Source organism: Crocuta crocuta, unplaced genomic scaffold (genome assembly GCF_008692635.1).
Source record: "Crocuta crocuta isolate KB4526 unplaced genomic scaffold, BGI_CrCroc_1.0 scaffold548, whole genome shotgun sequence".
Taxonomy (NCBI): Eukaryota; Metazoa; Chordata; class Mammalia; order Carnivora; family Hyaenidae; genus Crocuta; species Crocuta crocuta.
In genome coordinates, this window is record NW_027528725.1 from 2,399,541 (window position 1) to 2,416,168 (window position 16,628).

Consider the following 16,628-nt stretch of genomic DNA (forward strand, 5'->3'; position numbering starts at 1 on the left):
TGAGGTCAATGAGACAGGACTTCAATTCTTGGCTTAACCCATGAAAATGGAACAAGTATATAATGAGTGCCACTGGACAGTAAAGACAGTATTCCTAGTAAAAACACATCATTAAGTCAAAAGAAAAAACAAAGTGAGAAAAGAGAAAACATATAAAAAAGTTCTACAAATCAGTAAGTAAAAAACCAGCATTCATAGAAATATGGGTAATGGGCAAGAACAGAAATTCACAGAAATTTAAATGACATTTAAGTTATGAAAAGATATTCAATCTTGATCATAATTAGAGAAATATAAAAGTAATTTATGTTAGCTTTTCAATTTTCAGCAATAACACACTGGCAAAGGTTAAACATTTAATGCTGTACCACAATGGCAAGAATGTGGAAAAGAGGCACATATACATAGCTTGTGAGAATCAAAATTATGCCATCTCAGTGTAGGACAACTTGGCAATATTTATAAAAACATAAAATGTAAATGACCATAGACCCAGCATTATTTTATATAGTAGTATTTACTGAAATATATTTTACACAATATAAAATTCACCATTTTAAAAAAATTTATTTCTGAGAGAGAGAGAGAAACAGCGTGAGAAGGGGAGGGTCAGAGAGAGAGGGAGACACAGAATCTGAAACAGGCTCCAGGATCTGAGCTAACCATCAGCACAGAGCCCAACGTAGGGCTTGAACCCACGAACCGTGAGATCACAACCTGAGCCGAAGTCAGCTGCCCAACCGACTGAGCCACCCAGGTGCCCCAAAATTCACTATTTAAAAATGTATACTTCAATGTACTTGAGTACATTCACTATGTTGTGTAACTATCAATACTAAATAATGTCAAAAAACTTGCATTACCCCAAAAAGAAATCCCACACCTATTAACAAGTCTCAGTACCCCCCTACCCACAGCCCCCAGCAACTGTTATTCTATTCTACTTATGAACTTACAGATTTTACTATTTTGGACATTTCATATGAATGCATTCATACTGTGCCTAGCTTCTTTCATCTAGTATAATGTTTTCAAGGCTCATCCATGTTGTGGCATTTAACAGTGCCTCATTCCATTTTATAGCTGACATTTAGGTTGTTCTTATCTTTTGGCTCTCATGAATAACACTACTATGAACATCCGTGTACAAGTTTTGTGTGAACATGTGACTCAGTTCTCTCAAGTGTGTGTCTAAGACTGGTAATGTCTGGTCATATAACTCTGTATTAACCTTTTAAGGAATTGCCAAATTTATTTCCATATTACATCTACCATCTATCTAAAAGGATTCCAATTTCTTTGCTATTAACTGTCTTTTTAACTAGGTGTAAAGTGGTATATCATTTCTTTTAATTGATAAATTATATTCTACTCTATGGATATATGACTTGGTTTATTAGTTCATCAGGGGGTGGACATGAGTGTTTCCCCTATCTATTAGGAATAATGCTGCTATGAGCATCTGAGCAGTAACTTTTATGTGTAACATGTTTTCATGTTTGGGTAAATACTGGGAGTAGAAATGCTTACAGTATTTTTTTGTATTATGTCCTAAAAACAAGTATTGCAAGGTCTCTAATTTTGTTCCTATATAAATGGGCATTGAGATTATATCACTATTTTTAGTCATACACCATAATCTGCTATTCCCAGAGTCATTCTAACAAATTGAATTACTATGCTCTATTTAAGATAAGAGTCTTCATTGTTTAAAATGCAATATATATGAGGGGCGCCTGGGTGGCTTAGTCGGTTGAGCGTCCGACTTTCACTTAGGTCATGATCTCGCAGTTCATGGGTTCGAGCCCCACGTCNTATATGAATTTAAAATCTGGTATCTTGCTAGAAATGATTAATACCTACCAAGTATTAATAGCTAATCAGGAAGTTCTGGTTCAAGATGGCAATGTAGGAGAGTCCTAAACTCACCTACTCCCAGGGACATACTGAATCTAAAAGCTACATACAGACCTATTTCCTGTGGAAGAAAAACCTAAAACTAGAAGAGTGACTTCCTCCCATCGGTGAAGGAGAAAAACCCCACAAAATGGGAAGGACAAGACAAGATATCATCTCACCATAAAACCCCAACCCCAGCATGGTAACCCACAATCAGGAGGGAATTCACAACTCCGAGCTTCTCCTTGAAGAGCAGAGTTTGAACCGCACATCTGGCGCTCCAACTTTTTAAGACCTGAGCCTGACAGATGAGACCCCAAAATCTCTAGCTCTGAAAGTCAACTAGAACCTGTGACCACAAGATGCCCAAGACTAAACTGAGAAACCGTTCTTAAAGGGTTAGTGCAAACTCCCCCAACCCAGGGCAGAGCAGCGCTAACTGAAAAGTGCCCAGACTTTCTGTGAGAGACAGAATTACTTGCTTATCTTAAGGCATGGGCTTAAGGGGAAGACAACTAATTTAATACACTTCTAGGGGCCCTAGTGAAATAATCTCCAAAGACGGAGGCCAGCAGGTACCATCTTTGTACTCACCCTCTGCCTCACTCGAGGTCACCGGTATCTCTTGGAAAGAAGCTTATATACTCCTTGTCTGGCACCCTGATTTTTTCAACTGCTGCCCAAGAGACACATAGCTCTGGTGACCAATGGGACTCAAGTCTGCAGGCCCCACAGGACTCTAACAAATAGAGAAAGACTTCTAAACCAGCTACTACCCATAGGGCATGACAAGGCACCCAGTCTTTCTGTAAAGGAGGCCTATTAGCTTCTCTTACAGCTGTGGCCAGAGTAACAGGCTTCCAATTAAATGCTCATCTAAGACCCGACTGTAATCCTCTCAAGAGACCTCAGGGCAGGTCCTATCTCCAAGCCCTCCCTCTGCTATGCTCCGAGTCACCAGTGCCTCCCAGGGGAGAGCTCGTTCATGTGCCTAGTGCTCTAGTTTTTATATCTGCTGCTTAGGGAATACCTCTTGATCATCTGGTTCTACTGCCCAGCATGGCTGTGTCATGTGTCCAAAGGGGCTAATAGCAAATGAAGAAACCATTCTTGGCTGGCCGCCATTCCCCAGGGCAGAATGCAGAGACAGGAGAATGAAATACATTCTTAGTCTTTAGGTGAAAGAGGCCTATTTGCTTGTGTCAAAGATCTAGCCTGAGGGGCAGGCTTCCAGTCTGGCACACATACTCTCTGGTAAGGAAGCTGGTGGGTGCCATCTTTGCCCTCTCCTTGTCCGCCCAGGTTGTTGGTGTCTCTTAGAAAGGAGGTTGTGTCTGGTGCCCTGGCTTTTGTGTCTGCTATGCAGAGGACACACCCTTTGATGGCTTGATGCTAATGGCAAGCAGGGCTTATGTTCAAAGGTTCAAAGGGACAGCAGCAAACAAAGAATTCACAGTTCTTAAACTAATTACCACCCTAGGGTTCAGCATGGAAGGGGCAGACAGAAATGCCCATCTCCCAGTATTCCCCTAAAAGATGTATATTTGTATACTTTAAAAACTGCTGTCTGAGGGTCTGGCTTCCAATCAGCCTGAATCTAGGGCTGACTGAGATCCTCCCCTTTGAGACACTGGCAGGTCTTGGTACATCATTTAGTACTGGAAGCCACTAAAATTAAATTAGCTGCTTTGGAAATCTCAAAAGGCTCCAGGGATAACCAAGAGCTAGGCAGGGCAAGGGTGAATGATAAGGCTCAATACAAGGCCATTCCTTCAAGACTGGGAGAGGTGGCTGTTTTATCTAATGCATAGAAACCTACACAGTAAGTGAAGCAAAATGAGAAAAAGAGGAGTATGTTCCAAATAAAAGAAAAAGAGAAAATTTCAGAAAAAGACCTTAATATAATGAATATAAGTGATTTTACCTGATAAAGAATTCAAAATATTAGTCATAAAGATGCTCATTGAGCTCAGAAGAACTGATGGACACTGGAAGAATTTCAACAAAGAGACAGAAAATATAAAGAAAGTACTAAAAAGAAGTCCCAGGATGAAGAACACAATAGCTCAACTGAAACACACATTAGAGGGGGTTAACAGAAGACTAGATGAAGCAGAGGAAAGCTGAGTAAACTCGAAGATAATAAAACTCACCCAAGCAACAAAAGAAAAAACAATGAAAATAAGTAAAGACAGTTTAAGGGACTCATGAGACAAGATCAAGCAGATCAATGTTTACAGCACAGGGCTCCCAGAAGTCAGAGAGACAGAAAGGAGCAGAAAACTTATTTGAAGAAATAAAGGTTGAATTCTCTCCTAACATGGGGAAGGAAGTGACATCCAGATCTAAGAATCTCAGAGTTCCGAATAAGAGGATCCCAAAGAGACCCACAGTAAGACACATTATAATTAAAGTATAAAAAGTTGAAGGCAAGGAGATCATCTTAAAGGCAGCAAGAAGAAAACAACTTCTTATATAGAAGGGAAGTCCCATAAGGTTGTCATAAGATTTTTCAGTAGAAATTCTGCAGGCCAGAAGAGCATGGCATGATACATTCAAAGTGCTGAAAGAAACAGACACATGCCAACCAAGAATACTCTATCTGGCAGAACTGACCTTTACAACTGAAGGAGCAATCAAGAGTTTTCCAGACAAGCCAAAGCTAAAGGAGTTCATCACCACTGGACCAGCCTTAAAATAAATGTTAAAGGTACTTCTTCAAACTGAAATGAAAGGGCGCTAATTAGTAACAGAAAAACATGAAAGTATAAATCTCACCGGTAACAGTAAATATATAGTAAAATTCAAAATAATCTAAATGTTGTAAAGGTGGTGGATTAATCACATGTTAAGCTAGTATGAAGATTAAAATATAAAACTGATTAACTATAACCACAATAATTTGTTAATGGATACACAAGGTAAAAAGATGTAAATTACGGTATCAAAAACATAAAATGGAGGCGGGGGTAAAAATGTAGAGGTTTAAGATGTGTTCAAACTTAAGTTGTGATCAACTTAAGTTGTTTTAGGTTGTTATAAGTTGCTTGATGTAAGCTTCACAGTAACTACAAAGCAAAAACCTACACTGTATACACAAAAGATAATGAGAAAAGGATCTAGGTATACCACCATAAAAAAATTTTCAAACTGTCAACAAAGCAAATAAGAACCATCTATCTACTACCTACAAAAGACTTGCTTCATATGTAAGGATACATACAGACTGAAAGTGAAGGGACGGAAAAAGATCCTCCATGCAAATGGAAACGTAAAGCTGGGTAGCTTCTTATGTAAGACAAAATAGGGGCACCTGGATGGCTCATTTGGTTAAATGTCTGACTCTTCATTTCAGCTCAGGTCATGGTCTCACAGTTGGGGGATCTAACCTTATGTCAGACTCCGTACAGATAGTGCAGAGCTTGCCTGGGATTCTCTCTCTCCTTCTCTCTCTGTCCCTCTCCTGCTCACATGCTCATGTGCTCGCTTGTTTCTCTCTCTCCCCAAATAAACGAAGTAAAAAAAAAGAAATTTAAAAAAGACAAAATAGAACTTAATACAAAGACTACAATAAGAGACAAAGTTACTATGTAATAACAAATGGGTCAATCCAACCAAAAGATATAAAATTTGTAAATATATATGCATCTAACATAAGAGCATATAAACATATAATGCAAGTATTAACAGAATATAATGCAAGTATTAACAGACTTAAAGGAAGAAATAGACAGCAATGATAGAAGAGAACTCTAATATTCCACATTCATCAATGGGCAGATCATCCAGACAGAAAACCAATAAAAAACCTTGGGGCGCCTAGGTGGCTCAGTCGGTTAAGTGTCCAACCTTGGCTCAGGTCATGATCTCACGGTTTGTGGGTTTGAGCTCCACGTCAGGCTCTGTGCTGACAGCCAGCTCAGAGCCTGGAGCCTGTTTCAGATTCTGTGCCTCCCTCTCTCTCTGGCCCTCTCCTGCTGACGCTGTGTCTGTCTGTCTCTCTCTCTCTCAGAAAGAAATAAAACACTAAAAAAAATTAAAAAGAAACAAACAAACAAAAAACACTGGCCTTAAACAAGACACAGTAAGTGTTGGTGAGCATGTGGACAAAAGGGAATCTTTGAGCATTGGTAGTTGGAATATAAAGTGCTGCAGTCACTATGGAAAACAGTATCGAGGTTTCTCAAAAAATTAAAAATAGAATTTCTATATAATCCAGCAATTGCACTTTGGTATTAATCCAAAGGAAACAAAAACACTAACTGGAAAAGATACCTGTATCCTTGTGTTCACTGAAGCATTATTTACAACAGCTGAGCTAAGCATCTACTGATAGATGAATGGATAAAAATGATAGGGAGTGCACGCACACACACACAGACACACACACACACAGGAATATTACTGAACCATAAAAAAAGAAGGGGATCTTGCCACTTGTGACAATTTGTATAAGTTGTGATAATAGTAAGTCGTATAATAAGTTGCCACTTGTGACAACCTGTATAGACTTTTAAAGTATAGGCTTTACTTCAAAAGTTGTGACAACTTGTATAATAAGCAAAATAAATCAGACAAGTTAAAACAAATAACATTATGATCTCACTTATAAGTGGAACCTAACACAAAAAAAACACACAAAAAGCCAAACCTTACCAAAAGGCTGAACTCTTAGATACAGAGAACAGATAAGTGGCTGCCCAAGATGGGGCTGAGGGCATGAGTGAAACGGTAAAGGGGGTCAAACAGTAAAAACTTCCAGTTATACAATAATTAAGTCCTGGGGATGGAATGTATGGCATGGTGACTGTAGTTAATATTTTATAATAATGATAGTTAATATATTGTATCTACCTAAGAAAAGATCTTAGAAGTTCATCATAAGGAAAAAATATTTGTAACTGTATGGTGATGATGTTAACTACACTTACTGTGGTGATCATTTCATAATACACACAAATATCAAATCATTATACTGTACACCTGAAACTAATATAGTAATGTTACATGTCAATTATATCTCAATAAAAGGAGAAGAAATAGCTATTGGAAATGAGTATTTCCAACTCATTGAAATGAGTTCATCCTCAACTCCATCAATTCCTGAAGGAGTTTCAATTTAGGCCTAGAGTTCTTTATAGTCTTCACAAAATTAATTGCTCAGTCTTTTCCCTTCAGAGTATATTGTTAAATCTTCAAAATGTCTCATATTTGCAAGTTAATCTGTATCTTTCAAAATGTAGTATTTTAAAAAAACAAGTTTACATGATTGCGTGATTAAACCTGTTAGTTGTGTTATGAAAAATTTCTTTGTATTACTATTTGTTACATCTATTAATGTTGAAGTATTAAGTTTTCTACAGCATCTACTTTATTTATCCTAACCTGTGAGGTTTTTGCTGTGACAATTATATTTTTAATTTCCAACATCTGTCATTATTCCCTTTGCATGGATATAATATGTTTTCTAATCATGCCAACGTAAATTAGAGTCCTTTTCATTTGTTTGTTGATAAACGAATATTTATCAAGCATTTACTAAGTTTAAGCAATGTTCTAAGTGTTTCACATGTAAAAATTCACTTCATCTCCACATTAGCCCCAAGACTGGTACTACTATTTCCATTTTCACAAACTTTTTTTTTTTTTTTTAAATATTTTTTATTTATTTCTAGGAGAGAGAGAGAGAGAGAGAGACAGCGTGAGCAGGGGAGGGTCAGAGAGAGAGGGAGACACAGACTCTGAAACAGGCTCCAGGCTCTGAGCTGGCAGTCAGCACAGAGCCCGACGCGGGGCTCAAACCCATGAACAGCGAGATCATGACCTGAGCGAAAGTCGGACGCTTAACCGACTAAGCCACCCAGGCGCCCCCATTTTCACAAACTTTTACAAAATATTTTACAATTTCTATTTTACATATTTTCCATTTCCAGAAGTGTAAAATTCACTCACTTTGGTGAATCTCTTTCATTGTGTTGGCTTTCCTCAAATGTTGGTTATCCATTTTGTTGAGTGCCTGTTTTTTAGGCTAAAATTCCCTGTAAGCTTCTTTATGAATCCCTTATGTGTCTGCCTACTTGTGGAGAAGAGACGAGATCTACAGCTTGATTCCAATAACCGGTGAAAGACAGAGTGCTGCCAGTAGCGTATCAGGCACCCTAGTCTTCAGGCAAGGGGGACTTTTTTCATTTCACCAGGTGTCACCAGCCCTCTGGGACTTGCATCTCTAGTCCAAGTACTCACACTTAATGGTAAACTTAGGGTTAAGTAGCACTAATCACTTCCCTCACGGCCCATGAGTAAGTAGGGAACGAGCTGACCCACTTGGCTGCTTCTACAGCAGCATACCTTCTCACAACAGTCCCCCAAAGTCTCCACAGCCTCCCCAACTCGCTCCCCTACCACACCTTGCTCAGCACTGAATTGGGCATGCTCTGAAATACTTACGTTCATGAACTTTGTGATCTTGGGCAAGTAACTTCACTTCTCTGTACCTCTATTTTTTCATATGTCAAGTGGGGACAGTAGTATCCAGGTATGATGTTAGGATTAAATTTGATAAGATTCACATACTTAGTGCTCAGTGTTTAATACGTGCTAGAAATATGCACTCAGTTTGCCATCTTGATGCAGAAACACTGTGCTTTTTAAAACAGGAGGCTTAAATATTTTTAAAGAACATAAATATATGATTTCAAGATGTGTATAAGCTCACCTTTAAGGCAATCCATGGAAAACTGACACACACACATATAAGTAAATGAAATGAAACAAGAGATCTGGAGAGAGAACAAGTAGGATAGCTACTTGTACCTAAATAGCAAAGACACTCTGTCCTCATTTTTTAAAATGTTTAGTTATTTTGAAAGAGGGAGGAAAAGAGGGAGAAAGAGACAGACAGACAGACAGACAGACACAGCACATGCAGGGGAGGGGCAGAGAGAGAGGGAGAGAGAATCCCAAATAGACTCCAGGCTGTCAGCACAGAGCCCGACCTGGGGCTCAATCTCACGAACCATGAGATCATGACCTGAACCGAAATCAAGAAGAGTTGGACATTCAAGTAACTGAGCCACTCAGGTGTCTCTCCCCTGCTTTCTGATGCCAGGAGGCGCCAATCTCCCCCAAAGTCTCTAGTTTACAAATCTATTTGCCACTGGCCACACAGTAACCAGAGTGGTATGTCTATAATACAAATCTCATGTAACTTGTATTAAAAAAAAATCTGAAATGAATATAATCTTAGAGATTAAAAAGTATTCCATATCTGCTGCACTACCCAAAGGGGCAGAGTATCTTTGTTATTCAGTTACAGGTAGCTATCCCACTTGTTCTCTCTCTAAATCTCTTGTTTTGTTTCATTTCATTTTTCATTTTCATTTCATTTACTTGTGTGTGTGTGTGTGTCAGTTTTCCATGGATTGCCTCAAAGGTGAGCTTATACACATCTTGAAATCATATATTTATGTTCTTTAAAAAGTGGGGGGGGGGTTAGAGAGAGGGTACAGAAGATCTGAAGCAGGCTCTACAGTGACAGGCGGACAGGAGTGAATCTGATGTGGGGCTCAAACTCACGAACCATGAGATCATGACCCAAGCTGAAGTCAGGCACTCAATCAACTGAACCACCCAGGTGCCCCCCAATTTTTCTAAACCATATATACAAAAGGTCTCTTTCAAAACTGTCACTCTCCTGTACTAATCAAATGAATATCATTATTCTTTTGTAAAAGACCCTATGTGTATAGCATAGAGCTTTTCATAGAATTCAACATTTCTGTTATTTACCACATGCTACCTTCTATTTCTATAATGTAATTTTTCCAACCAGAAGAATCATGATTGCAACTATTAAAGAATTAGTAACAATCTAAGTAACTTAATGCCCAAGAACTGTAGAGCTCTAAAATTTAATCTCTATCTCATTTGGGAGGGTCTCCTATGAATCTTTCTACTTGGACAATTTACATTTAACAAATTAAGAACTTTAGTTACAAACAGATTGCCATGAATGCCACAAAAAACTAATTTCACTTTAATGGAGGCTAATTTATACAAGACTAAGATAGATTAACATTCGAAAATATTTTTTATTTTACTTCAATATTTTAATGCTGCATTATTAATATTTTAAACTTTATGCCCAATTTTCTTTCTGTCACTCAAGTAGCATAAATTAGATTTACAGCTTAGTTGTGTGAGATAAAAGAAAGAAACTGGCACTAGATTCACAGACTGACTTATAATTATGAAAATCTTCAGGAAAAAACGAACAAAGTCAGAAGAATTACCTCTAATCATTCTAATTAAATTCTTAAAACTTTAACTCTCTAATCAGATTAGTAAACACTATAAATCAAAAATTCCTTATATTATGAACTGAGAAAAACTGAAATTAAATGAAAGACAGCAGCTTAAACTTACTGGGTTGTCTGTAGAATCATCAGCCAACTGTAAACCAAAATAGTCACGCTCAGTCAAATCAAGATGCTTGAAGACTATATCCAACAAAACTTGCCCCTGATCATGTTTCTAGAAGAAAAAGAAAAGGAAATTAACACTGACAGGCAATACACTTTCAGATTTTTGAGCTCTTGAATTTTTATCCTCTTCTATTAAATTGGCAGCTATTCCCACACCAATAACTGGATCGAGAATAAAGGAATAAAGGCTTCACATGTTACATGGTACTTAAAAAACAGTCTGACCTGGGGTCCCTGGCAGGTTCAGCTGAGAGAGCATGTAACTCTTGAGCTCCTGATCATTAGTTTGGGCCCCATTTTGGGTGTAGAGATTACTAAAAAGCAAATAAACTAAGAAAAAACCTCTCTGACTTTTGTTCAGAAGGTTCAAAGAGCATATAATAAATATGATGACATTAAAGAAAACCTCTGATTGAAATGGCTTCTGCTTTCAAACTAGTATCATGGGATTTTGACAATTTTATATTATTGCCACAGTAACTCACATATATAACTTTATCATTTGTCCTTTTTTTTTTTTTTTAATTTTTTTAAACGTTTGTTTATGTTTGAGAGAGAGAGAGAAACACAGCATGAGTGCGGGAGGGGCAGAGAGAGAGGGAGACACAGAATCCGAAGCAGGCTCCAGGCTCTGAGCTTTCAGCACTGAGCCTGATGTGGGGCTCAAACCCATGGACCATGCCAAAGTCAGACACTCAACAGACTGAGCCACCCAGGTGCCCCTTGTCTTACTGCTTTTATTCTTCCATTTAAATTAGGACTAGAAAGTGACACATGTAATAAAATAAAATTTAATATTTCTGCATGTAAAATAAAGTCACTAAAAAACCAGTAATGATAAAAATTATTTGTAACATACTGATAAATAATATTTTAATTATGCAAGTATTCAGACACCTTTAGAAATACACCTCATTTTAACCTCACATCAATTCCCTCTTGTAGGCATCATTTATTATCCTGCTGTTTTAGTAAAAGCAAGTATAACTTCCCTAAGTTCCCTAAGTTGTAGAGCAAAGGGCATGACTAGGTAATTTCCTAAAATAAGAAATGTAATTTATATTTAAGTGATGAATCACTAAATTCTACACTTGAAATGAATATTGCACTGTTTGTTAACTAACCGGAATTTAAATTAAAAACTTGGGGGGGAAAATGTAACTAATAAGTAAAAACATGGAGAAATAATCAACACATCTGGTAATAAAAGAAATCAAAGTAGAAAACTATAATGCCATTCCATGAGCAAACAACAATCCAAAAAATCCAATGAGTAAGATAAAAAATACTTACTGCTGCTATGATTATAGATAGATATAATGGGTTAGGAAAGCAATCTGAAAATATTAAATAAGAGCAATAATAATACTGACTACTTTTGGCATTCTAACCTCAGTGACAAAATCCAGTATTATGATGAAATAGCTATACATATCACTATGTTCACTACAGTATTATTTATATAAGACAAATATTAGAAAAACATGTTAGTAAATAGTAGTATAAACCTTACCACTATTTTTTCTCTCTCATTAGCTATAGCAGTTTGGAAGCTTCCAGCTACATATTACAATAAAAAATCAGAGCCAAAACAATGAGGACATATACGTTTTCATATAATAGAAAATACAAAGGTACAATAGACTCCAGAGCCAGCTAATTCAAGCAGATGAGCGATGTAAACAAGCACCAGATCTCTTTCCATCTCTCTTATCTGCATCCCTGGTATCAACTGTCTTTGTAGGCTGTTACCAAGATGGTCACAGCAATTTCAAAATTCATACCAATACATGACAATGTCCAAAACAACAACCTTCTTAGTAAGGTCACTTTACAAAGAGATTTCCTTCATGTCTTATTGGCCAGACTGGGTCAAAAGGCTATTTGCAAAACTCATAAATTGCAGAAAGTATGTGCTTCAAGTACTGCTTCATAATGGTGGATGCCACTTAAATAACATATAAATATTTTTTATAGTGATACAACTCACCTCCCCCAACCCTCTCCCATTCTCATTCAATTGGTCCAGGATGGAGATCAAGCAGGAGTTTGGTTTTGTTTTGAAGTTTTGCTTGGGGCGGGGGGGGGGAGGGAGAGAGAGAGCGAGCAAGAGAGCGAGCATTGGAGGGCAGAGAGAGAGGGAGAGAGAATCTCAAAGCAGGTTCTGCACTGTCAGCACCTGGTATGAGGCTTGAACCAAAAACCAAGTCGGATGCTTAGCCGACTGAGCCACCCAGGGGCCCTAAGCATTAGTCTTTTTAAAAAGCTATTAAGGTGAGTCTAATGTACTTCTTCTAGAGAATACATATATGGAGAGATGCATTTCTCCCTATACCTGCAGCTAAGGGAAAAAAAAACAAAAAACATCAAAAACAAGAAAGTTCTGAAAGGGGAAAAGAAATGTGGCAGCCTGGCTGGGGAACTCCCGGTGTTTTCTTTCCATTTCTTTTTATTGAGGTAAAGTTCATATAATATAAAACTAACCATTTTGTATAATTTAGTGGGAAAGTACACTGACAATACTGTGCAATCATCACTTCTATCAAGTTCCAAAATGTTTTCATCAAACAAAAAACCATACCCATTAAAGAGTAACCCTCTCCCTTTCCCCAGGCCCTGGCAACCACAAAACTGCTTCCTGTCTTTATGGACTGACCTATTATAGACATTTCATATAAATGGAACCAAATACTTGTAACCTGTGTCTGGTTTCTTTCACTTAGTATAATGTTTTCAAGGTTTATTCGTGTTGTATCATGTACCCATCCTTCGTTTCCCTTTTCCTAATGGTTAAGTAATATTCCACTATATATATCTCATTATGTTTATCAGTTAATGGGATTTAGATTGTTTCCACTTTTTGAGTACTGTGAATCATGCTACTAGGAACACTACTTTTAATTCTTTTGGGTGTGTATGGAGAAGTAGAATTGATGGTTCATATGGAAGCTCTGTTTACCGTTTTGAGGTACTACCAAAGTCTTTTCCAGGGCAGCTATAGCATTTTACATTCCCACTAACAATGCATGAGGGTTCCAATTTCTCTAAATCCTTGCCAACATTTGTTATTTTCTATTCTTTTGATTGAAGCTACCCAAGTAGGTATAAGGTAGGACTTAAGTGTGGTCTTGATTTGCATTTCCATAATATCTAATGATGTTGAGCATTTTTTTTTCATGGGCTTGTTGGCCATTTGAACATCTTTGAAGAAATGTCTAATCAAGTTCTTTGCCCATTTTAAAAACTGGGTTGATAATCTTTTTGTTGAGTTCTAGAAGTTATTTTTATGTTCTGGATGCCAGAGCTTTACTGGATATATAATATAGAGATATCTTCTCCCATTTGTAGGTAGGTGTCTTTTCACTTTCTTGATCATATACTTGGATACACAAAGTTTTAAATTTTTGTGAAGCCATATTTATTCATTTTTGATGTTATATCTATGAATTACCTGTCAAGTCCAAGGTCATGAAGAATTACCTATATATTTTCTTCTAAAAGATGTATGGTTTTAGCTCTTAACACATAGTCTTTTCAGTCTTTTGGAGCTTATTTCTCCATATGGTGGGTATCTACCTAGGTAGGGTTGAAGCTTATTTCTTTTACATGTGGGTATCCAGTTGTCCAAGCACCACTTGTTGATGAAACTATTTTTTCCCCACTGAACATATCTTGGTAACTTTGTCAAAAAACTATTGACTACAGATGTATGGAATTATTTCCAAATGTATAGGTTCTTTTCTACTCTCAGTCATCAGTTTTGTTTTTATCTCCCATATACTATAGACTTAGTTCTGGAGAATCCTAAAACCCAGAAATGCCAATAGGCACTGATGAAAACAGGCCAAGAAAACGTGCTTGCTCTAGTCAAATGACCAGGAAAAGAAGAGTTTCTAGCAATATGGAAACCTTACTGACAATGCCAACTCTACTCCTGCCAAACCCAATGGGGAGGAAACAGAGCCCATCTCCAAGAGTGCCATAGAAATCAAGCAGGGAACCTAGAGTTCCATGTGTCTTCTGGTACTAGCAGAGAGCCAATGGGAAGCCTGTTCTACCTCGGCCAATCAAAAGCCAAGTTCCAAAACACAGTTACTCCTTAGTAGAGGTATCAGCAGAAACTGAGTGTATTACTGAACTTCCACTTCAGCCTTGTGGTAACAGGCAGTGTTTAGCTTACCCCACTGGAGTGGTGACAGCAGAAGGTGAGAGGGAAGCCTAGATTTCCACTAACACCACCATCCAGCTATAGAAGGTGGCATCTATCAAACAGAAAGGAGGAGGAGGATTTGGGACAGGAGGTAACTAGGAAAAAGAACACTTAAATTGTGAAATAACAGATACCCATGATAATCTGCATGTAAAACTGACCAAAATTAAAAGAGCAAAAGGTTTTAAAACTCAGCTACAGTGTGGAATACATGCATGGCTTTCACTTAGGTCTCTGGATCTCTGGATAAGAGATATACACACAACGTAGAACAAGATTATACAAAGGTTCTAGAAATTAATATCATTATAACCACAACCCACAAAAGCAGGCCAGGACCTGTATGCTACCAAGGTGACTCCTTGCAATAAAGAAGATTGAATATGATCTAAAGTCTCACAAAATATTCCCCAAAATGTTTCGAATGCTACCTAAAATCATTCATCATACAAAGAACCAGGGAAATCTCAACAAGAATGAGAACAAGCAGTCAATAGATGCCAACAAAAACATGACTCATATGTTGGAATTACATGACAAGGATTTTGAAGTAGCCACCTTAAAAGCATTGCAATAAGCCATCATGAATGCTGTCGAGAGAAAGAGAGAGAGAGAGAAGGAAGGAAGGAAGGAAGGAAAGAAGGAAGGAAGGAAGGAAGGAAGGGAAAAAAAGGAAGGAAGAAAGGAAGGAAGAAAGAAGAGAAAAGAAAGAAGAAAAGAAAAGAGAAGAAAAGAGAAGAGAAGAAAAGAAAAGAAAAGAAAAGAAAAGAAAAGAAAAGAAAAGAAAAGAAATGAGTAAGAAAAGAAAGGGGCACCTAGGTGGTTCAGTTAAGCATCCAACTTTTGGTCTCAGCCCAGGTCATGATCTCACAGTCCGTGAGATTGAGCCCCTTGTTTGGCTCTGCACTGAGAGCACAGAGCCTGCTTGGGATTCTCCCCCCCCCGAAAAAAAATAAATAAATTAAAAAAAAATTTTAATTGGAGTATTTCTGCAAAAAATAGAAGATATACAAGAACCAATGGAAATTCTGTAAGATAAAAAAAATATAGAGATAAAGACATGATATGCTCAATAAGAGAATAAAGATGAAAAAGAAAAGAATCAATGAGTTAATTTCAAAACAGATGAATAGAAACTACCCAATCTAAACAACAAAAACAAACTGAAAAAAGAAAATGACCAACCCTTCAGAGGCACATGAGACTATGAAAAAAATAGAACAGTATTGTTCCTAGAGTCCCTAAAAGAGAAGACAAAACAGTTTCAGGAAAATAAAATATTTGAGGAAATGCAAGCTAAAATTTTCACAAATTTGTCAAGAAGTAAAAACACAAATTCAAGAATCCAAGTAAATTGCAAAGAAAATGATTCCAAACAAATATATCCTGAGACACATCATAATCAAACTACTAAAAACAAAAGATAAAGGAAAAAATCTTGAAAGCAACTAGGAAAAGTGTTTACCTATAGAAAGTGACAGTTCAAATTAGGATGGATTTCTCATCTGCAACCACAAGGCCATAAGGAAGTTGTACATAATATTTTCCAGGTGCTAGAAGAAAAGAGCTATCAACATAGAATTCTCTATTAAGAGAAAATACTGTATAGGAATGAAGGATAAATAACATTCTCAGAAAAAGGAATATTTAAGAGAATTTATCACCAATAGTTCATCACTAAGGGAATACCAACCAGAAAGGAAACAGTAACATAAAGAAACATGGAAAAATAGAAAAGAAGAAAGAGCAATAGAGTGGAAGAAACTGGGAAAAATATAAAAGCCTATGCTTCTATTTAGGATTAAATTATATTTGATGGCTAAAAGCAAACGTTTTAACTTTATCTGACATGCTGCCCAATGTATGCAGAGAAAAAAATTAACACAATTATAAAGGGGGAAAAGTAAAGGCCCCCAAAGGCAGGCAAAGTTTCTATACTGCACTCAAGGTAGTAAAATATTGTTGCCAATATACAGTGGACTCTTGAGCAACAGGGACTGGGGTGCCAATGTCCACCCCTGTCCCACAGGTGAATA

The 16,628-nt window shown here is 37.2% G+C and overlaps 1 protein-coding gene across 3 annotated transcripts in view; it reads right to left on the bottom strand.

Moving 5' to 3' along the window:
* Positions 1 to 16,628, bottom strand: part of PTPN4 (protein tyrosine phosphatase non-receptor type 4) — a 177,737-nt gene that overhangs the window by 122,125 nt on the left and 38,984 nt on the right. For 2 of the 3 annotated variants that reach the window (XM_077755303.1, XM_077755302.1), the window contains exon 2: positions 10,324 to 10,431. In XM_077755303.1, coding sequence (XP_077611429.1) covers positions 10,324 to 10,431 — 108 coding nt within the window. Of the gene's footprint in view, positions 1 to 10,323; positions 10,432 to 16,628 lie in introns of those variants that run through there. The other variant, XM_077755304.1, reaches the window with a different exon arrangement.